Raw genomic sequence first — 23,514 nt, 5'->3', positions numbered from 1 at the left:
CATGGATGTATCCTGGCTTAATCATCTCCCTATGGAGGGACATTCATTGCTTCTGGCTCAGTTCTCCCTTGTGAAGCTGCCCTAAGGGTTCCGCAGATGCACCTTCATATCTTCAGCTTTTTGGTATAGTCCCCACAGGCAACCCACACCCACTCTGTTCTTCCTAATTGTTTATTCCTCCACTGCATTAACTTGGGATGTTTGTGTGCCAGCAACTGCTCTGGGCCGAGCTCTGAACTGTGGAAATCCAATAAAAGCAAATTACATGTTCCTGCAGAGCGTGTGGGGGTAGCAGCCTGAGAGCACATGGGGCAAGGAAACAGCAGCAAATGCCAGGCGGTGCTGCAACATGGACTCCCGGAGGATTCTAGAGACAGAAGCAGGGGAAGGCCTGGGGGCTGAGGGAAGGCCCTCGGGAGACTCTGGGTTGTGGGTTAATCTTAAATGATGGAGAATACTAAAGATATTTAGTGTTTTCTAAGGGCTTACCAAGAGGCAGGCGACACGCTGGTCCTTTGCTGTAGCACGACTCTTCTGGGTAGCCTTGATTGCCACCGCACTTTACAGATAAGGGAGCAGAGAAAGCGACCCCTTGCCCATCATCGCCCAGCTACCGCAAGCCTGCCTCACCAGATATACAATGACAGGCATTCTACCTTAGTGTGTATGTGTGTATGTGTGTGTGTGTGTGTGTGTGTGTGTGTGTGTGTGTGTGTGTGTGTGTGCATGTGAGCCAGAGGTCAATGTTGGGATGTCTTCCTCAATCATTTCTTCACCTTATTTTATTTCTCTGCAGCAGGGTCTCGTCCCTAAGTCTGGAACTTACCACTTCTGCTAGAGTGACTGGCTAGCAAGCCCTAGGACCTGCTGCTTCCTAGCATGGGGCTTTAGGTGTACAGGGCCAAGTCCAGCATTCTTTCCAGAGCTGCTGGGGATCTGAACCCAGGTCCTCGTGTTTGTGCAGCTAGCACTTTACCCACTGACCATCTCCCCAGCCTCGCAGCCCATACTGCTTTTTCCGAGACGGGGTTTTTCTGTGTAGCCTTGGCTGTCCTGGAATTTCCCCTGTTAGGCCAGGCTGGCCTCAAACTCAGAGATCTGCCTTCCTCTGTCTCTAATTCTTTATAAAGAAAATAATTTAATTTCCCCTCTAATTTACGTGTATGGATGCTTTGTCTGCATGTATGTCTACATCACCTTTGAGCCTGGTGCCCATAGAGGCAGAGGAAGAGAGAGCTGGATTCTTGGAACGCTAACAGAGGGTTATATGTGCCAGTCAGATGCTGGGAGGCAAACCCAGGTCTTCTGTAAGAGCAACTAGTGTTCTTAACATCTCTTAGCATCTCTCCAGCCCTAAAGTGTCTTTGTTTGTTTTTGTTTTTGTGTCTCTGTGCATGATGTGTGTATAGGGCAGGGGTTGTGCTGGAGTGGTAGAGGAGCTTTATGGGGCCAGCTGTAACCTCCTTCCACCTTTATGTGGGTTCTAGGGACTGAACATCAGCGGCCAGACTTGTGTAGCAAGCACCTTTACCGGCTTAGCCATCTCCTCAACCTCTTAGTCACTCAAATTCTGTGTGATGGCCATTGCAGAGGACCATTTTCTGGGTCGTGAGTAAATTCCATTCTGTTTCTTAGGCTCTATGTCCATGCAAAGGTCTGTTTTGCCCCAAATGTTAAAGCTTGCTCGGGGTCAAGGTTATCGATAAGATAAAATAAGACAAGAAACAGCTAGCTCTGGTCACACAGAGAAGTCATTTGATGGATCTGGGGCCTGAGGGCATGAGCCAGGCTCAGTACCTCACCTGCGCATGTGCAAGCTAAAGTCTTCTGGTCGTGTTTATTATCTGCCTGCCCAGCTTCGGGCTGATGGCACGGGGGAGCATGCAGGGCCTCTGAGGCCACTGCACATAATGAATGTGGTTTTGTTTTCTCAGAATTGCTGCGTACCAGGAAAGTCACATCCCTGCTCAGCTTTCTCCTTGGTGACTAAACACGAAATATGTGCTCCTGGCACTGAAGGTCACCCACCCTCTGAGCTTCATCATTCATATTTAAACAGCAGCATACTGCAAACCTGGCCTGTTGGCTTATTCCTTTTTCTTTTGAAATCCACATGCAGACTTCATAACATCAATGGTTCCAGCCCTGGGGTTATTGGCAGAGCAAAAAAGGTCCCAGAATCAAAGCCTCCTGACTGGGTTCTTCTCTGGGCCTGACACACCCAGCTCACTGAGCAGGCCCAGATGTCTTATCGCCCAGGACCCCACAGCCATGAGAGGAACCACCAGTTCCTGCTGTCTGCCCAGTGACTGCCTTCAGGAGGATCACGTAGAACAGTGCTGTGAACGGGAAGATCTCCCTGAATGTGCCCTGTAATAAACTGACTCTGGCTCAGAACCTTGAAACTGAAACCAACTCGTGAAGAGGGTGCCAGTGAGGAAGTGTGGCTACTAGGTGGGAAAAGGAGAGTTTTGGTGTTTGCTCCCTGGAGACACAGTTTTCAAAGTCACTGGAGCGTTCTCTCTTTGCTTTCTGAACCTGAGATAATATTAGAAGCTGTGTGATAGCAGGGTGCCCAGCCCTGGCTGACTCCTGAAGGCGTGGCCTTGGCATCCTAGTCAGGGCCTCAGAACTCAGACGGGCTTTGTGATACTTCCGTCTGTCCATAGACAAACAGGTGCTCTGATTTTTGGGGCCTGGGCTAACTCTTGATCTGAATGGCAGGGCTTAGAAATGTCAGACAGGCCCCTGTGAGGGCTGAAAGTGACTTGTTGGGTGCTGTCCTTCCAGCACAACGCCCATTACCATCTTCACCAGTGCAGCTGTGACAGCCAGCAAGCGTCCTGGGGTGGGGGTGGGGTTGATGTTCCCTTGTGAAAGGAGGAGGGGCTGGGAAGAGCAATGGGAACCTTACCTGAGATTCCAGCCTCTCCTTTCTATACCTCCCCGCCAGCTGAACTCTTGGGGGGGGGGGGGAGAGAGAGAGAGAGAGAGAGAGAGAGAGAGAGAGAGAGAGAGAGAGAGAGAGAGAGAGAGAGTGAGAGAGTCCGTGCTTGGGTGAGACTTTTCAATGTTGTGGTTGGTTGGGGTCACTCACAGTCCTATACACAACCCCTCAGCCATGCTTGTTAATTGAGCCTAGAAACCTCATCGGTTCCCCACAGCTCTCTTCGGTGGAATCCTGCTTTGGCCAACACTGGTGCCCTATGGCGTGAATAGACATTTGTTCACATCTCTCAGGAAGTTTTCACCAAACACTGACCAAAATACATCATATGTATAAAACTGTCAAATAATTAAGCTTCCTCAATAACTCCGCCTTATTTTGGGGGGAGGGTCTCTCCTTGAATCCAGATCGGCTAGTCTGCTGGCCAGCAGCTCTGAGGAACATGCTGCTATGCTGAGTATTGGACTTAACTCCTCTCTCCAGCCTCATCTTGATCATAACTCTTGATTGACGGGATACTTCTTGAATAGTGAAGACCAAGTTTCACTGTAATAGCCTAATTTCAGGAAACCTTATAATATTGCTGCTGGTGACTGGCACCTGACCCAGACAGAAAACGTGTCTTCCAAGTAATCACTGCAAGCCCTAGACACTGCCACTGCCTAAGACTTTAAAGAGCTTTGGTTTGAAATCTCCTCTTTGATGGTGGAGAGGGTACACATAGAAAAACAGCAAGTGCCACTCAATATGCTCCCTGGTTTGGTGAAAAGTCATGGTCAGCAGGCAGAAACAAGTCTTGTAGAAAGGCGGTGGAACCTGGAGTGTGTGTGGGGGGGGGCACATACCTTTAATCCCAGCACACACGTGGGAGGCAGAGGCAGGTGGATCACTGTGAGTTCAAAGCCAGCCTTATTTACAAAGTGAGTGCAGGACAGCCAAGGCTACACAGAGAAACCCTGTCTCAATAATAATAATAATAACAACAACAACAACAACAACAACAACAACAAAAGGAAGGTACACCTATCCACCCATCCTAGTGGCCTCGGACATGGAAGGTCTTGCAAGCCCCAGGCAAAAGGGTCAGGTACCAGTTGAGGCAATTTCTTCAATCCTGTGCAAATTCTTGTTTGTTACTGACACATGTGGGGAAAATGGCTGGGCCCTCTGCTTACTTCACAGGCTCTCCAGATGGTGTAGAACACAGATTCACATACAGGGGCTACTCACAGTTGGAGAAGGGTGGCAAGTGCCCAACTTTTTGCCGAGCTGAAAGGGCAAGTGGCCGCCCGTGGTCAGGACTGAGTCCCCAGCATCACTTCCCTCACTGCCCAAAGCAGGAAGCCTGGGCCCTCACCTGGCCTCACTGTGGCTTGGACATTTTCCATCCCTCTCTTTCCCTCCTTCTTCCTTTTCAATCTTCATGGCTGTTCTTCCACAACTCCACAGACTCAGGGTTCATCTTCACCTGGCCTTTCTCTCCAGGCCCACGCCTACCTCCGTTATTGATGAAAAGACTTCTATTGTAGAGGTGATCATAGGAACAATCTCCTCTTTCGACTATAGCCTGATGATTTAGATATCCCTCAGGTGCCTTGAGAAACACAGTGTCCAAAAGTGACCCACTCTCTGTCTTCTGACCTTCCATCCTCCCATTTCCCCCAAATCAGCAGGAAGCCAGCAGGGCTGAGCAGAACCTACAACCAGCCAATCACAATGGGTGCTTTCCTCCCGTGGGAGCCACCACACTACCGGAGACCAGAATGGTTCCATTTTCCTGCAGTCACCTAAGTGGCTGTTGTGTGGGCTCGCTCAGCTTTCCTACTGTGCTTTCCTGACTGAGCAGGCAGAGGCCTTCTGGAGTCTTGCCTAGTAAGGAAGGCATCCCCATCAGACCCCCCAGCCAGCCCACACTTACCTTGCCCACATCACTGTAAGGCCTGTGTCCCTGTCCTGGTTGTTTCCTCTTTCTGGAATTTTCCTCCTTCTTACAAGGAGGCTCTTTTGAGTTGCAGCCACAGTGCCACCTCCTAAGCTTTCTCTGACTCCTGAGGTCCTCTTCACATGTCCCCTTAACCCAACTCCTGCCAGCTCTTAGACATTCTTTCTTGCACACTGAGGTGTTTGGGACTGTGAGTGTGGGTCTCCTCCTAATGTCCTATGTAGCACGGCAGCAGGGGCTGTGGGTGCTGGGGACTGAAGTGAAGGCCTTGCGCATGCAAAGCAGTTGCTCTACCCTACAACCGAAAGCACGCAGGTGTTTTTCTTTCTATGGCATCTATGATCAGCATAGCAGCCTTTGCTTAGAAGCAGATTTGTTTCCCACAACCAACCAAGGTCCAAATTTATTAAATAGAAGCTGCCAAAAGTAAATTTCTGAGTTTTAAATTGAACTCCTTCTTGGCAGCGTCTGCTACTTGTCATCCCACTCTGTCCTGCTGGGAAAGTGAAGCATCCTCTGTTCAGTGTATCCACATATACTACCTGCCCGTGAGCCACGCAGCGGCTGCGCTGCTCTTCAGCTCTCCTGTTGTATATTGCAACTCTTGTAGTCACGTCATGCTATTTTATTTGTGTCCTCAGAGCACAGGGGTGTTGGTAACTTGGGTTCATCAGAGAAGCTGTACAGTTCTTCCTTACTGGGAGAAGGAGGAAGTGCACCGAGGCCAGTCGCAGAGCTTCCATGACAGCATCGCTACGACTGTCCTGTTCCTCCTATTGTTCCTGTTGTTCTTGTTTCTCGAGTTCATTTATACGTTGGCTTCATCACGTGTTTGTAAACACATAGTATACAGAGGGCTCAAAGTTACTTGTGGTCTCAGGCATCCTCTGGGGTCTTGGGAAAGGGGCACTATGTTTTAAGTTTCACACTCTGGGACTTGTTGAGATTGTCTTGGATTGTAGATTGTGTTTCCTGTTTGTTAATTTAGAATTATGCAGCAAGCAGACCCTACAGACCAGGGATTGTGTGAAGGCGCCAAGCCACACAATGAATCCTCTTTGGGAACTCACAGGCTGGTGGCTGAGGCATGATGAATAAAGCAATCGAAGTAGAACACACGTTTCTGAGACGTGGGGCCAAGCAGCCATCAAACGCCATGACACTCATGTTCTTTGGTGTCCGCCACTGTGCACCTTCTACTACACGGCCCAGTGGTGCTTACTACACTTCTTAGTGAACAGGGCCTCCTGCCAGGTCACTGCTGCCTCCACAAGCCTGCTGTGGTTACTTAGGAGGAGGACTCCATGCCCTTATCACTCAAGCACCACCTGATGAACAGTGTCCCAAGGTGCTGGCCACAGACTAACATGACGGCTGTCCCAGAAAACTGTTCTACTAGCATCATGAAGAAGAAAGCATCCATCTCCTTGAAGTTTTTTTGCTTATTCATATTTTTTTTGAAACAGGGTGTCTAGTCAGCCCAGGCTTACCCTAAGGCTTCCAGATGCTCTGTTTTGTTTTGTTTTGGTTGAGGGAAGAGGGGATGAGGGTGATGGGGTCTCATGTATGTCAGGCTTGCGGGAACTCATCGTGTGACCACGAATGACCTCGACTCTCTGGTCTTTCTGCCTCCACCTGTGATGGGATTACAGATATGCGCCATCACACCCTATTCAAGCAGTGTTGGGAACTGAACTCAGAAATTCCGGCAGGCTAAATAAGCATGACTACCAGCTGAGCCACACACACCCCCTTTTAAATCTCAGAATATCTGTCAAATACCAGTCAGTTGTTACATATGCCACGATGAGTTAGCTACTCCATAGTGTAGGGACTGGCACTGGGGGAGAAGTGCAGATTTGGGGAATTCATTGATTCCCAGACTACATTATCAACACTGCTCCAGCTTCTGCAAATTCTAGAGACTAGTGCCCCCTGCTGGTTGTGTAGGGTAAGACAGGAGACTCACAAAAATGCCTAGTTCCCCCTCCCCCAAAATGGAGAGACTCTGAAAAAAAAATTATTTTTAAACTATAAGCAACTGCACGTTTTGTCCTTGGATGGTGCCATAGGACAATACAGGCAGTAAACTTCGAATCCCTACCCAGATCTAGCCAATGGACAGACATTCTCCACAGTTGAGTGGAGAGTGGGGACTGACTTTCACACATACTCTGGTGCCCCATATTTGACCACGTCCCCTCGATGGGGAGGCTTGGCGTTACTCAGAGGAAGGATAGCAAGCTTACCAAGAAGAGACTTGATACCCTATGAGCATATACAGGGGGAAGAGGTCCCCCTCAGTCACAGTCATAGGGGAGGAGAGTAAGGCGAAAATGGGAGGGAGGGAGGAGTAACAATTGAGATGTAATATGAATAAATTAATAAAATACATTAAAAAATAAACTATAAGCAACAATTTCTTTAAGAGAATCTTATTAAAGTCAGGAGGAGTACCGCACACCTTCAAAGGCAGGAGGGTCACAATAGCTATAGGCAAGATCCAAGGCAGGGTGTGAGTGAGTGAGTATGTGTGTGTGTGTGTGTGTGTGTGTGTGTGTGTGTGTGTGTGTGTGTGAGAGAGAGAGAGAGAGAGAGAGAGAGAGAGAGAGAGAGAGAGAGAGAGAGAGAGAGAGAGAGAGAGAGAGACAAGGAAGGGCAGGATCTTATCAGCTTCCCTAGTCTAGAACATGTATGAATTATCACAGGTCTGCAGCTGTGCAGTGTGAAGACAGCTGTGCGGACGGATGGCACTTTCAGGGTAGGACTAACTTGGACAAGCAGGGCTTCATGGAAAAAGTCACAGGAAGGCTGGACCTCGGTCCTTCTGAAGAAGGAACCACAAATGCTAACTTCACATTGAAACAAGCTTCCTCTCTTTGCATTTTTGAAAAACAGAATAGTTTTTTGTTTTGTTTAAATTAAAACTCTCTGGAATTTGGTATCTTACTGGGCTATACTTTCAAAAACACAACATATAGATTAACAAGTGCTATTTTTCTGGCTAAACAGGCAGAAAAAGAAATGGTTGTTAAAACTTCTCTCAATTTTCTTCCGAAAAAGAATGAAAACTTATTATCTCTCCCTATTTCTAACTGGACCACCTTGGCCAAACCCCTGGGGAGACTTCTATTTTGGCAAGGGGAATCCTGTGTGCAGTGGACTCTTGTGATCGCAATGTTTTGAAAACATGACATTATCTGGCCTCAAATGTTTGGCAAGTGCCCAGTGAAATTCTGACTCAGCGGGAGCCTGAGGTTCACTCCTCACTGGGAAGAAAACAAGCTTTTTATATGTTCTTGTGGCCAAGGTTATCAGAGGGCCCAGGGCCTCCTGGCACTGGCTGGCTCATTGCTTTCTACGTTGTGGTCTAGGCACCTCCTCGTAAGTCTTTGGGAGGTAACATGAATGACAGAAATTATCTGCTATTAAAAACCAAACCAAACCCTAAACAAAATGGCACTGCATGTTAAGTAGGCAGTAGGGGGAAATGGACAGTTTGGGGGAGTTGGGTAACTCCTACTATGTGGGAGCTGGCGATGGAACACAGGTCATCAAGCTTGGCTGCAGGCCATTTGACTCACTGAGCCATCTTGCTTAGTTAATTCTTATACCATTTGATTCTTTTTTTGTTTTGTTTTGTTTTTAGAGACAGGGTTTCTCTGTGTAGCCTTGACTGTCTTGGACTCGCTCTGTAGGCCTTGAATTCACAGCAATCCACCTGCCTCTGACTCCCAAGTGTTGGGATTAAAGGTGTGTGTCACCACTGCCCTGCATTTTTGTTTTTTATGCCATTTGATTCTTAATTCAATTTTACAGGAAAATTTTCCTGTGTTTTCTTTTAGATTTGGTGTATAGTAAAATTCTCAATAAAACAAAGTCTGACAATTGTCCAACTTTAAAGACATACAGGCTGGGTGTGGTGTGGTGGTTCACCCCTGAAATTCTGGCATTTAGAGGCTGGAAAGGAAGACTGCTGTGCGCTCAAGGTCAGTGTAAAACCCTGTCCCGCAAAAGAAACAAATACTTAAAATAATGGCATCTGGCCAAAGAGTTTAATCCTTGGTTTAAAAAAAAAAAAAAAAAGAAGCAGCAGCAGCCTGGGGGTGGTGGTGCATGTCTTTAATCCCAGCATTTGGGAGGCAGAGGTAGGTGGATCTTTGTGAGTTTGAGGCCAGCCTGGTCTACAGAGTGATTTTCAGGGCAGAGAAACCCTGTCTTGAAAAATTAAAAAAAAAAAAAAAAAGAAAGAAAGAAAAAAAGAAACAGCAGCAGCAGGACTAGGACAAAGGGAACAGGAGCAAGCACACTTTCAGAGGTTAAAAACATGGTTTGGATTTTCTCATTAGAGGTATGATGGTACACGACAATGTTATAAACAATAAATATCACTCTTATGTAGATATGTGTATGTGCACATAAATACAGTATGCATGTGTTTGCAAGCCAGAGAGCTCACTTAGTATTCTGCAGGATTTTCTGGTATTACTATAGCTCAGCAGGAATTTAAAAGTGGAATATGAAAGTAACAAAATCCTATGGCCTGCATCATCTGTTTTGTTTTTCTTTTTTGTTGTTGTTGGATTGGTTTTTTTTTTTTTTTTTGAGACAAGGTTTTTCTGTATAGTCTTGGCTGTCCTGGACTCACTTTGTAGACCAAGCTGGCCTCGAACTCACAGCAATCCACCTGCCTCTGCCTCCCCAGTGCTAGGATTAAAGGCGTGTGCCACCACACCCAGCTTTTTGTTTTTTGAGACAGGGTTTCTCTGTGTAGCTTTGGCTGTCCAGGACTAGCTTTGTGGACCAGGCTGTCCTGGAACTCAGAGATCTGCCTGCCTCTGTCTCCCAAGTGCTGGGATGAAAGGCATGCGCCACCACGCCCACCTCCCTCTGTTATTTTTGAAGGGGCCATCTTCAACCTGAAATCCTCTAGCTTCAGTCCCTCCAGTGCTGCTGGAAAGACAGGCAAACACCACCGCACCTTGCACCCTAGGCTTCCCCAGGGAAGGTCAGAGAAGTATTTATAGAAGCCGCAGCTTCAGGGCATGGCAGTACACACCTGAAATCCCAGCCCTCGGGAAGCTAAGGCAAGAGACTGTCAGATTTCCGGCCTGACTAGGCTCTAATGGCAAGACTGTCTCAAGAAATGTAACAAAAATTAAGCCATAACCAAACTGAAAGTAAAATACAAACCAGTTGTGGAGATAAAGGGAATCAAAATCCAAGGCCTGGCTACCTCTTGGGGGATGAGAAGGTGCCCTGGGACAGCGGGCTCTGCCTGGTTCCCACATGCTATTCTAGGTGCTGCCTGGGCGTCAGGTTAACGGCAGGGCCAGTGATGCTCTGAAGTGATGAGGTCCTAGTGAAGTGTCTCACGGGGATGGGCCACGTTTTAGCTCAGTTTCTGGGTCCCAAGAGCCACCTTCAGTGTAGGAATGTTTGGTGGTTCCAGCCCTGTAACCCAAGCAGCCATTTTTCTCTTAGGGCAACACCTCCAAAGCTCTGGGCAGCAGGGCCAGACACACCTAGATCACCTGGTCTTATGAGCACTCCCCACTTCTACATTTTTGCTTAATGTGTACTGACTGTTTTGCCTGAATGCATGTCTGTGTACCATAAGCACACAGTGTCCAGAGATCAGAAGAGGGTGTTGGGTTCCCTGGAGCCAGAGTTACAGATAGTTGTGAGCCACCATGTGGGTGCTAAGAATTGGACTCAGGACCTCTAGAAGTGCTCTTAACCACTGAGCCATCTCTCTAGCTCAGCCACCCCCTTCTAAGAGCTGCTTGCAGTGAAGGACACAGGTGGTGGCACTAGGTGTGAAAGAAGGAACAAGGACAGTGCCTGGGGCCCACTCTGGCTGGTTCAGGGCTGAGATACAGGAAGACTCATCAATTTTCACTGGCATCATGGTGGTTTGGGAGGTGGGTAGAAAGGAAGATTTGTACCAAATATAGCAAAGCCTCATCTGTATGCAGGGAAGGAAAGACACGGTTAGATGCCTGAGTTAACACATTCCTAGGGGGGGATTTGGGGCTCTAATTATGTTTTTTTAACCCAAATCCTAGGACTCTTGAAAGTAAACTTCCCACCTCTCTTCCCTACAAGGACGCACACCCACAGCTGACACACAGGGCACTAAGAGAGCAATTCTGACCACTGCTTTAGAAGTGTGCCTTTTCATATTTTCACGTTCTAAAGAAAGCAACAGTGTTACATTGTGCACACACACACACTTTAACATAGTCTTACTTCCAAGTGCTGGAATCAAAGACATGCGCCACTACCCAGCTGTGCTGCATTTTTAAGAAATGGGCTCAGCGATCTTCCCACTTGGTTACTGTAATGTTACATGACAGCTGAATTGGATATCTCACGGCTCAAGAGGAAAAAAACTACTTCCTAAGGTAACAAACTATACACTGGGTCTGTATGATAGTTCAGTCTTTATTGTCCACTTGTCTGAATTTACAGTCATGAAAAAAACACTTCTGATGTGTCCATGAGGATCTTTCCAGAAAGGTTTGGGGGGGGCAGCAAGGAGGGGGTGAGAAGTGTGGAAGACCCATCCTGACTTTGGGTATCTCTCTTTTTTTTTTGTTTTTCAACACAGGGTTTCTCTGTGTAGCCTTGGCTATCCTGGACTCACTTTGTAGACTAGGCTGGCCCTGAACTCACAGAGATCCACCTGCCTTTGCCTCCCGAGTGCTGGGATTAAAGGTGAGCATCACCACTTCCGGTGACTTTGGGTATATTAATCCGGTAGGGTGGGGACCTGGAGCTGAGCAGCAGCACGCACCTGTTTCCTGCCTGTGGATGCCATGTGACCAGCCGCCGCAAGCGCCTTCCAGCACGTTTTCCTTGCCATGACACCTATACCCTCAAACTGTGAGACGGACCCTTGCTCCCTTAAGCTGTGTTTACCAGGAATTTAGTCACCAGTAAGAGTCAGCAACATGCCATTTGCTGTTACTGTGTCTACACATTCTCCCCCTTCACCCAGTGAGCATAAAAGCCAATCAGATGATTTAGAGTAGGCAAGACACACAGCTTGCTGGAAGCGAACTGCTGGCAATTATTTATTTCATTTTTTAAAAGTAAAACTACTCACAGCAATGTAAGCATAAAGAAAAGCTTGCCGACTCTGCTGTTAAAGGCACAGAGGCTTGACTTTCAGAACAGACAATTCACCTCAGCGTTTCTTGTATGTCTTTACATGGTGCCTGGAATCAAAGGGTCTGCAAAATAAAAAAGATTTTAGTTTTAGGCTCATCATTAGAAAGGGAGTGAGCATCAACAAAGCTGACTGACGCGGAAGACACTGACTGGGCAGTGTCCCAGCTCCGTCTTCCTAGTTTACTTGGCTCAGGTGTCCCACTGAGCCATTATTTCATGGACCTCACTGCTCACTTTTGTGCACTTTCTGATTTTACATTTACTCCTCAGATGCGAACAGGTCACCCCCGGCCACATTTTTAGTAACCAGTGGCTTTGTAGCAGTCCTTAAGTGTCCAACAGAAACCACTCTGTCTGTTAAACAATATCTTGACTGCAAAGCTCCTCTGACTGTTGGTGGATCGACAATGACACAGGCCCAGCCATTATCACCGTGGCAACAGTACCCGGAAACTATCAGAGGAAAATTGCACATGGAACCGCTGGCTCTGGAGCAGGCCTGCCTCAGCTTCCTCCGGAGTATGCTTTCTCTGCGAGTCTGGTGTGCTCTAGGGTACCACCAACCCAGCGCAGGGCCGAGACTACAGATCAGACAGCATGCCACTGAGTCCTGCTGGCCAGCCTCTGGATCCACGTGCTATCTACCAGGAAGAGCACCCACCATGGCTGGAGCTCTGTTCCAGGGAGTAAGTGCATGTCAAACAATACACAGCCTGGAGAGCAGAGCAAGTAGTAGGCCTTCTCTCTTCTGCACTAACACAAGCAGATGTGCCTGCACATTTTGTTCAGGGACTCCATCCAGTGGCCATCATCACCTGTTCTGCACTTGTGTGCATGTTCTGGAGTTCAGGACGTCAGAAAGCGATCTACTATTGAGCTATATCCTCACACTTTGTTTTCCCCTCTTTAAAAGGTCTTGTTATACGCTGCTCCTTGTCTCAGTTTCTAGTGTGCCGCCACTTTGCAGACGACGGCCACCGGGCCCAGCTCCCATCAATTTGCTAGTTCTTTCAATAAACCTTCCGGATCCTGGTTCAAGGGGTTAGGTGGGCAGAAGGGTCGTCACCGAGGTCCCCAAACCAGCTGTTCCACAGCTAGGGCGTTTTACACCTTTCTAAGATAAGAACACCAATCTAGAGGCCAGGAAGATGGCGCAGCGGGTAAAAAGACTTTGCAAGCCCGAGGTCTGTATCCGGACTCTTTGAAAAGGGCGGAGGTAGGGACAGGACTCACAAAGTTTTCTTCAGACTTCCACTCACACGCTGTGGCAGGTGCATGCACGCAGATCATACACACAATACAATAGCTATATTTTTGTGCTAAAAAAAATCATCCTAGAGGAGGAATCTCACGCGAAGCAGCAGGACACGGCTTGGCCGTACACGTGCAAGACACGGGTCTGAGGCTCGAGTCCCGGGCAGGACGAGACGTGAGGCAGAGTTCGAGGTTAGAGCCCCGGGCAGGCCAGGACACGCCAGGTACGAGGCTCACCTCAGCTGATGAGGCGCGGAGCCCTACCGCCTCTCTGGTTCGCGCCATCTCAAGACTACCGGCCGCGTTCCCGTAGCAATCAGACGCCGCCAACGGAACCGGAAGCTACGTCTGGAAGTGACTCCTTCCCGGCGTGCCACGGGCTGCAGAAGCCCCGCCTAGTACTGTTCCTGTTATCCTAGGGTATCTGGGCTGCCCTCCACCTCCCACGTGAATAAAGTCGTCTTCCCGTAGTCGCGCCTCTCGCTGCTCTTCATTGTCCCTGATGGACGTCTAATTTGTCCAATCAACACGCAAAGCGGTCGTTCACGCTCACAGGCAAGCCTGTAGAACGCGGCTTCCAGGGACAGCCCACTGCTAGGGTGTGGGCGATGTGATTGGTGAAATTGAGCCACTATTGTCCAATCACGAGACTCGCCCAGAGACTGTCCAATGAGAGCCTCCGGTGGGCGGGCCGGGCACCGCGGCCACCGTAAGCTCCGGGGTGGCCTCAGAGGCGGTGGGAAGCAAGCGGGCATGAGCGGGTCCCTGAGCCGGGCGGCGGCGGCTCTGCTGCGCTGGGGGCGCGGCGTGGGTGGCGGCGGTCTGCCAGGGGCCGGCGTGCGGGCGGCGAGCTCGGGCGGCCAGGCGGAGCAGCTGGACGCGCTGGTGAAGAAGGACAAGGTGGTGGTGTTCCTCAAGGGGACGCCGGAGCAGCCCCAGTGCGGCTTCAGCAACGCCGTGGTGCAGATCCTGCGGCTGCACGGAGTCCGCGACTACGCGGCCTACAACGTGCTGGACGACCCGGAGCTGCGGCAAGGTCAGGCCCCCGGGATCTGGCGGCGAGGGCGCGGTGAAATTGAGCGGATCCCGAGCAGCGAGGGCCCTGGTTGTGTAAGCCAGCTGGGCTGGGGGTTCGCCTCGGCCCATCCGGGGGAGAGCTGTCTCAGGCAGCGTCGGAGGAGGGTGGTCAGCCGCGTGACCCCTCGCCGGGCCGTCTTGGGAGTGGCTGGCTGAGAAGGGGACTCGCAGCGAGTACCCGCGACTTGTTTGCACATTTGGGGGACACTTGGAGGGGCTTGTAAACCAGCGGCCTACTGGATGGGGGAGGGACTTATGGCTGCGCATGTGAGAAGGTTTCAGGCTTGCCCGTGTGTGCGGATGAGGTCAAAGGCTGGCCTCTAATGTTTAAGGCTCCGAGTGTCAGGCACTGTCTTCTTTCTGCAGAGAGGGTTTCACCATAGCCCAGCCGGACTCATGTTTGGATCTGATCTGTGGGGAAAGACGCGAACTTTGGTTTTTAGGTACCGTAGCACAGAAGGGCGGTGTGTAAGGGCCGGACCTTGGGAGAGGTTCAGCGGGAAGGGGAAGTCACGACTTCTGACCCCTACCACATTAACAAAGTGCCGAAAGGTTGGAGCCCAAGGGCAGAGGTCAGAACAGCCAGAGCAGTGGCTTTTCACTGAGCCTGAGGCAAAGAGACTGGGTCCTGATGTCTAGTTGACCTGCTAAGCCCCTGGTACCTTACTCAATTTTCTTGCTCTTGAGTGGGGGAGGAGAAAAGCTAGGGCCTTGGGCCTGATCCCTGGCAAGAAATGGTCAGGCTAAAATGTGGCTGCTTGTGAGGCTTGAGGGGTTATCTGGCTTAGGCCATGCTGTAGTTTTGGATCAGGGGTGGCTCCTTGCTGGGGAAGATAAGCAGGCCTCCGACCTGGGATCTGCCCTGCAGACGTGACTCTTAGCAAGCAGACAATTGCAATGTGGACATCTTGCTCAATATGAAGTCTGAGGATCTTTGGTTAGAATTTATGTTCCCTTATTCAGTGTGCCTGGATGTTTGATGTAACGGAATACCACTAATGTGACACTAATAGCGGGAAGGTGGTCTGTCTGCCTTCCATCTCACATGTCTGGCCTCTGATCTATGTAGTTAGGTACCCTAATGACAGAAGAGTTTATTTATTTATTTTTATTTATTTTTAAATTTTTAAATTTAATTTAGTCTTATTACATCTCAATGGTTATCCCATCCCTTGTATCCTCCCATTCCTCCCTCCCAATAACAGAAAAAATTTAAACCTTGCATTTTCTTGTTGATATTTTGTTGTTGTTATGCAATTTTATTTTTATTTTCTAGACAAGCTAGCCAAGCTGGCCTAGAACTCACTGTGTAGATCAGGCTGGCCCAGAGCTTGAATTGAGCCTCCTGCTGCTCAAGTGCTGGAATTACAGGTGTGAGCTGTTGCCCAGACACAACTCTTTTGAGCCAGGCAGGGGCTGTGGAGAGCAGATTTGCCTTGGAATCGTCCATCTTAGCTGAGGAGGAAAACCAGTTTCTGAGCCTAATGCATGGCTTGCCGTTCATTATTCCTGGTACCATTAGCTTGCCTTCCTTCCTCTGCTTTACCTCAGAGTCTGGCCTAGCAGTACTATCACGGGGAAGAAGTGCAGGGTGGGCCACTTTAGACAACACAGAGAAAAGTACCTTGAGAGCCATGAACTTTGGTAATAAAGTAGCTGCCATTTTAGTATGTGTCTTCTGTGCCAGAGAGGATGACATATACAATATATAAGGGGATAGGGGAATTCCCACAATGCAGTGCTGTCTGGCCTTGACCTGGTGATCCTCTTGCCTCTGTTTCCAGAGTGCTGGGATTACAAAAAAATGAGTTCAGCTATAATTTCTTGACTGTTGATTTCATTGGATTATTAGTTTGGTTACTAAGTGTGTTATCTAAATAAATAAACCTCTGTCTCCCATGGCTGAGAAAAGTGGAGGTTAGTGGGAGGGCTGACATTTGGATGGGGCAGGTTGGTGTGAGTGTGTTTCCCCCTCTCTTTCCCCCCATCGCCAGCCCCATGGGGCCTTTGTTAGCTAGCTTAGGCCTCTGCAGTGTGGAGACTCTTCAAGTCTGTCTATACCCTGAGTCTGTCAAGGAGCAGGCAGGCAGCTTGTGCTTGCTTTGTCAGACAAGGAGGGGCCCTCTTACCTGTTCTGCTGCAGCGCGGGGCCCCAGTAGCATTAGTCCTTCCTTTTCTCTTGCGCCAGAGTTTTACAAAGGGCCCTGGTTCTCACCCAGTGTCCAGGAAGTGTAGTGCAGAGAGATGCTTTCTGGTCCTCACTTTTATTACCTGGGGTACATACAGGCCACAGCGCAGGGCTCCTGAGGAACTTGGGCCACAATACTGCCTCATTGTTCCTTGGGCAGTCTTGTTGCTGCAGGCGTTGTAAGATCCTGTCTGGGGGTGGGGGTGGGCGGGTGGCTGGCTTACACAATAGCCTGTGGTGCTGGGAAAGGTGCTTGAGCCCAGCAGGCTTTCTGTGACTGTTGCTGACTATGAGAGGCTGTGGTTATTCACAATCACATCACAGTCACAGCACAGACCTCTCTGTGAGCGTTCTGACAGTCCTGTGTCCATCTCCGTGTTCTCTTTAAACCAGGAACAGTGTCTGCCAGAGTAGGGGCTGCCTGTTGTTGAATGCATAACTCTCGCCTTATGTTTTCTTGTCTTTGTACCTTGCAAACTTTTTTTTATGCCTAAGCCTATGTGACATTGCCATATGCTTGTGCATTATGTAACACCATCAGAGTAGCTGGCCTAGCTGCCACTTTGGTGTTTTGTTTGTTAGTTTGCTTGTTTTTTGAGACAGGGTTTCTCTGTGTAGTCTTGGCTGTCCTGGACTCGCTGTGTAGACCATGCTGGCCTCAAACTCACAGCCATTCGCTCGCTTTGGACATGTAGATGGCTTGTGGGACATTTGAGTCCTCTCTGCTGGCAGTTGTGTGTGTGTGTGTGTGTGTGTGTGTGTGTGTGTGTGTGTGTGTGTGTGTGTCCCACAGTTTTCTCACTGGCTGTCAGGTATATTAGAAGCTCTTCTTTGAATCCCACCTACCTGTGAGCTCTTTTTCTTTTAGCTCCCTTCTCCCAGTCTGTAAGTGTTTATGAAGCAGTGTCTGGGCATTCAAGGCAATAGTTGGGTACTTGCTAATCTGGTGAGTATTAGAGGTTGGATATGCAGTTGTATGTGTGTGGACCCAGCCATGTGCTGTGGGCATCTGGCACCACACTTTGGGAGTGTACCCTAACAGTCAGAGTGTAGGTGAAGAGCAGAACTGTTTCTCTTCTCCCAGTGAGATAGTCTGGGGGTGGAAACAGACTACCTCTGTGAAGGACAGGCTGTCAGTGGGCTCCTGGGTCCCCAGTGTCTCCGTTGCTCTGTTGTTGTATGCTGTATGATCATTGAGTACGCTGAATTCAATAAAACTTTATTTGTAACCAGATTGGTGGTGGCACACAACTTTAATCCCAGCACTTGGGAGGCAGAAGCAGGTGGATCTCTGAGTTCTAGGACAGTCAGGGCTCCACAGAGTAACCCTGTCTTGGGAAAAAAAAGAAAAAAAGAAAAAAGAAAACAAAAGACATTTAAAACTTTATCCACAAAGTCAGGAAGAGGTTTAGCTCTAAGCCAACTTGTCCAGTGCCTCAGGTCTAGAGGGTTCCACATAGGATAAGAAACAGGTGTAAGGTATTTATGACAACATGGCTTATGGTGGGAGTGAGCCAACAAGATGGCATCTTGGTTTTTTAGTAGCAGACAGTAGTTCAGTGCTGTAGGGTAAAACTATACTGTGCTTAAACAAAGTAGGTCCTGATGTACTTAACATGGCTAAATATCAGAAACACGTTTGGTCAGAAGTAAGTGGCAAGGAGTACTGATGGCTTAATACTGTCTGTGAATAGTGATATCAGGTGTAAGCCAGTTGTACACGCGTGGGCAGTGAGCGCGAGCAGGTAGCTGTGGGCAGGACAAGCTGCAGCCAGGCCATGGGTTCAGAGGCTGGCTTTAGATTTTAGAAACCTAGATGCTGCCCTGGGTCCACCACATGCTAGTTCTGTGACTGTGGGCAAGTGACTCACCCTCTCTGAACCCCAACGTCATCCATAAAACAGGGATAATATATCATAGGTCTGCATTGGTTAATAGGGTTGTTTATGGAAAATACTTAAGGAGCATGAAGTGCTGCAGCCCTGAGCTCTGCAAATGCTACTTTCTTACTACTGCATGGACACTCAGCTTGTGTCATTCCTGTGTTCTTTCCCTGTGCTTTCTCTTTCCTGTGTTGCTCAGAAGAGCACTTCTGTAACAAACAGGACAGCAGACCCTTAATGGGGTGGGGGTGGTTGGGGGGGGTACACGTACATTCATAAGCCATATCCATGTGGTACCTGCCACTGCAGTAGGAAGTCATTTCGGCAATTATGTGTTGTTTGATATTCTCAGTAAATCTATGAGGCAGCATAGATCAGCTTTACAGCTGAGGAAATTGAGTTTGGGGGCCTTTGCTGCATCTCTGAGGCCAGTGAGCCTGCTCCGCTGATGTGTGTACCCGAGCCTTGTCTGTCAGCCTTTGCTGTCCTCTCCTGGGGTGCTGCAGTTTCCATGCTGAGATCCCCAGTGTCCAAGGTGGGAGAGATGAAGGAAATGTAATCCTAGGATGTGATGTACCTAGCTCAAGACTATAGAGCCCGATGTGACTCTGGGGTTACTCCACATCCGGAGACCAGGAAAACCACAGCCATGTGCTGTGCTTAGGTGCTTCAGTGTGGAGAGCTCCTGAGAGTGGACAGGGCAGGGGGATTTTTACATATATTTTCTCTCTCTTTTTTTTCTGGCTTGATAAGCTGTTATGTTTTGGGGAGGAGGCTCAAGTGTGGGTGCAAATACTTATGGGTGTGGACATTGAGGTCTATGTCAAGCGTCTTCCTCAGTAACTCTACCCAATTTTCTGAGGCAGGGTCTCTTACTGAACCTGGAGCCAGCAGACTGGCTGGCCAGCACACCCCTGGACCCCCTCCTAGCCCTGCCTCCAGAGCTGGGAGGTTACAGGCATGTGCTGTCGTGCTCAGCTCTTTGACATGGGCTCTGGGACCTCAGACTCAAAGTCCTCATGCAGAGGAAGCACATTAGGAACCCAGCCTAGCAGTGTGGTCTGCTTGGGTTTGTTTGTTTGTTTTTGATGGCAGCAGTGAGTGAACTGAATCCCTCAGCGTTTCGGCTTTTAGGGTGACTTCCAGTCAACAATCTACCGAACTTGATCACTGTCTAGACAGCATGATTACCACTAAAGCCCAGTCTTACTCTGAGCCTCCAATTTTCAAGAGTTCCTACCTGACTGTCATTAAATATTACAGTTTTGAAAACTAATTGGGAAGTAAATAAGCCATATTTAAACAATCCCTACAGGGCACCTTAGTGTTAAGGTGCAGATCTCTAGTGATTGGACCTTTACTCACTTCACGTCTTCAGAAGAGTAAGAGACTAGATTGTGGCTCACAGGCCAGGGTCTGTGGCTTACACCTGAGGTCCAGCACTCTGGAGGTGAAGGCAAGAGTAACTCTGCAAGTTTTGAGGCTAAGAGCTTGGGCTACAAATGGCATTCCAAGGCCATCCTGGTCTAAAACAAAAACAAAACAAAACCTCCCAGCAAGCAACAATAACAAAAGTAATCCCAACGACCCATCAGCATGTGGCACCTTGAGTCCTGCCAAGAGGTTGCCCTTTGTCCTTGAGGTGCAGTTCTTGACATGTGAGCCATGAGGCCAGACAGTGGGCAGAGTGGAGCTGTGACAGTCTCTGGTGTGAGAGCCACTTGTTGGCAGCTAGGCGATGGGTGTTGTGGTGGAGAACCCTCAGAGGCACAGTCCTCAGGAGCAGAGTCTCACGTGTGTGACCAGCCAGGGCTTGGGTGAAGTAAGGAGCTGTAAAATTGGTAGCGCGTGGCCTGCTTCTGTGACTTCCTGCCACTATGGACTGTGAGGGCAAGCTCTGTCTCTCTGGGAGATAAGTAGATAAACAGTGATGATGGAAAACACTTCATGCTTTTCTCCCAAAGGTAGTTTGGGGTGGCCCTCAGGCAGCAAGTGTATTTTCATTTTGATGTTTCAAATCAGTGGATGCTCAGCAAAAGTAATCAGTAAGTTTCCAGGGAAGAAAAGCTGAGCTGTGAAACACAGAGGCAACGCGTACAGAGGTGGTCCACCTCAGGAGACTCAGCGAAGCCTGTGCTTAAATGGTTCCTCACTCCCACACCCTACCCGTCACAAGGGTAACAGATTTGCAGCTGATCCATAGGTGGTATTTGAGGGTCAAGTTCAAGGTCCAAACAAAGAGCAAATACACACGACCCATGTACAGAGTAGTCTCAGGGTTCCGTGCACCCTGCATCAGTATGGTGAAAGCCTTGGATTCGGGAGGTAGTTTAGAGTGCTACATACCGGAGGCTGTGGAGACTGGTAGGATTTGAGAGGGCCTCTGGGAAGTCCAGGCCAGCCTTAGCCGAGGGCTCCCACCACACCCAGCCTGCCACCATTTCTCAGTGTTCGCTGTCTGGAGAAGCAAGATAAAAGCTGTAACATGGGCTCCCTCCAGCTCTGTCATTTACAGCAGCTCAGTGCTTTGTAGAGAAAGGCAGTATCTTAAGAGATTTTGAGACCATTGGGATGTAACTTAAATTGTGTAATTTTAGTTGTAAAAAAGTATTGAATGTTAGGGTAGTAAGAACAAGGCCTGTGCTTTAGTTTATCTATATAAAAAGCTCACCATGTGGTTAATTTTCAGATTTATATATATTGTATTTTTTGGAAGCACCTGCTCACTTATTTTGTGTATTTGTATGCTCATTTTTGCCATTAAGAACACCTACAGTATTTATGCCTTTGTTAATTTTTTGCTGAACTTCATTCACACTAGCCAAATGCTCTGCTATTGAACTATATTCCCAGCCCTTCACACACACACACACACACACACACACACACACACACACACACACACACGCATATAGTATTAATCACCACGTGCTACATACATGTGTCTGGCACCAGGCTCTGTAGAGTTGGCCATCCAGGGAGCTGAGAACCTGGGGCTTAGGAGTTGCAGCATCGGCCAGGGTTTTCTGTGCCTCTCAGTAATCCTCAAAGGCAGAATGCACTCAGTGTCTTGAGTGTAGGTCAGTGGTGGTCCTCACCGCTCAGAACCGTGGGAAGAAGGCAGAGGTGGGGTCACCCAGTCAGCCTGCGAGTTCAGGGTGGACTCATATTTCACAGCACATTTGGAAGTGACATTTCTTCCCTGAAAACATGACCTGTATGGATAATTATAGCTTTGCCTGTCTCACGTGCTTTGGTTGGACAGTCCCATTGCCAGGGTGAGTCCCTGGCTGATGGATCTGTTTTACCGAGAGCCTTACCTGATCCTAACACAAACCTCAGGGGCTGAAGGTTGGGGGAGAAGCTGTGCTTTGTCAAGTGATGTGCTGTCCGTTTGGCTCTGGGACCCATCCTAGGGAGGGGCCTGGATTTCTGCAGGAGCCAGGGTGTGGTGTCTGTGGTGGAGGTTTCACTGGCTTCTGATCACTTCAGTGATGTCTCTCCCATCTCTCCACAGGTATTAAAGACTATTCCAACTGGCCTACCATCCCGCAAGTGTACCTCAATGGCGAGTTTGTGGGGGGCTGTGACATCCTTCTGCAGATGCACCAGAATGGGGACCTGGTGGAGGAACTGAAAAAGCTGGGGATCCGCTCCGCCCTGACAGATGAGAAGGACCAAGACTCAAAGTGAAGGCTCCAGTCCTCGCTGAGCAGTGCGCCCTCCCCATCACAGTTGCTGCCAGAAAAGCCTTACTGAGTGGTGTCCTGTTGCTGCCTTGCTTGCGCTGGGCCTCCCGGCTTGCAAGTAGGCAGCTGCTTTTTCTTTGGTCTTTGGCTCAGAATACCCTCTGGTGACCGTCTCACCACTGCACTGTAAATCAATGTCGTAATCCGGTATTGCTGTGACCCAGATTTGTTCTGACATTGTCTTGTATTCTCTGCCGGCTTCAGGGGTCACTCCCAACTCTTGTCTGTGGGTTGGGTTATAAAGATGGCAACCCCCTGATGTTTTTGTAACTTCTAAAGGGAAATGGTGGACAGAGAAGAAAATGTGATGGCTGGAGTGTTGTTTTTTAAATAAATTGCCAACACAGACCATGCGTGTGTATGAGTAGTTAACCCCGCAAGTATAGCTCTGTGGCATGCTGGGAACTAGCTGCCTTTCCTTTGTATTTTCTTCCTCCCCCTCTTCTGCTTCTCACTACTCCCCCTCCCCACTTCTGTACAGCCCAGGCCGGCGGTGACGCATTACTTAGCCACAGGTGAACTTGACCTTCAGATCCTTTTGCTTCCACCTTCCAGGTGCTGGGATGACAGCCTCCTGTCGCCATAGTGCTGAGAATGGACTCCAGGGCGGTGTGCAGCCCCAGGGCTTACCTGTGCGCTCTCCTACTGAGTGATTAGTCAGCACTGACTCTCACACTCACCCAGGCTGCCCTGCAGTTCCTAAGGCGCCTCGGGAGTGCAGGTGCCCTTGAGCTAGGTGGTGATACTGCGCTGGAGGCAATGTCGGTGTGCACCCCCACCCCCGCTAGATGGGGAGGAGGCATCAGCTGGCCTCTGAAGCGTTTTCTTCCTCATGAAATGGGGCCTCAGAGGAAATAATTGGAACTGCGTATGTTCCCCAGTGCAGTGTCTTGATGGGACTTCCCCAGGGCTGATCCATCCAGAGAGTGGTGTGGAGGACCTGACTCCTCACCCCGCACCCGTGGACACACCCAGTGTGCCTGGTTCTGCCGGAAGCCACATTCAGTCTCCAGGGGCCAGACAGAACTGCCTAGAAATCACAGGCAGGAGGCAGGTGGCCTTTTCCCATGGAAAGGGCACAGAGTATTGGACTCCCAGAAGCTGGTCGAGGAAAGCTTTGTGTATTTAGACCTCTTTAGCCACACTCCCTTCCTGAGGTAGGATGGAAGGGATGGGGCTCCCAGGGTTTGGGACTCACAAAGAAGGGAAGGAAAGTGTTGTCCCAAGACCACCCCTCCCCCTTTTCACTAGAGACCCTGGGGGCGGGGGCGCAGATCAGAGGATAACGGCCCTCATGA

The 23,514-nt window shown here is 49.2% G+C and overlaps 1 protein-coding gene and 1 long non-coding RNA gene across 2 annotated transcripts; one reads left to right on the top strand and one right to left on the bottom strand.

Moving 5' to 3' along the window:
- Window positions 1-11,940: 11,940 nt before the first annotated feature.
- On the bottom strand, window positions 11,941-13,895 carry LOC311603144. Its single transcript, XR_014780964.1, has 2 exons — window positions 13,557-13,895; window positions 11,941-12,127 (listed from the first exon to the last, which is right to left on the bottom strand). It is a non-coding gene; the product is annotated as an uncharacterized lncRNA (long non-coding RNA).
- Window positions 13,896-14,014: 119 nt separating this feature from the next.
- On the top strand, window positions 14,015-22,564 carry GLRX5 (glutaredoxin 5). The gene is made up of 2 exons (XM_084791441.1): window positions 14,015-14,355; window positions 21,985-22,564. The coding sequence occupies exons 1-2, from the start codon at window positions 14,073-14,075 to the stop codon at window positions 22,158-22,160; spliced, it is 459 nt and encodes a 152-aa protein (XP_084647567.1). The 5' UTR covers window positions 14,015-14,072; the 3' UTR covers window positions 22,161-22,564.
- The last annotated feature ends 950 nt before the right edge of the window (window positions 22,565-23,514 follow it).

This window comes from Acomys minous, assembly GCF_964271855.1.
Source record: "Acomys minous genome assembly, chromosome: 8".
NCBI lineage: Eukaryota > Metazoa > Chordata > Mammalia > Rodentia > Muridae > Acomys > Acomys minous.
Note: the sequence above shows the minus strand (reverse complement) of the source record. Positions and strands in the feature narration are given on the sequence as shown.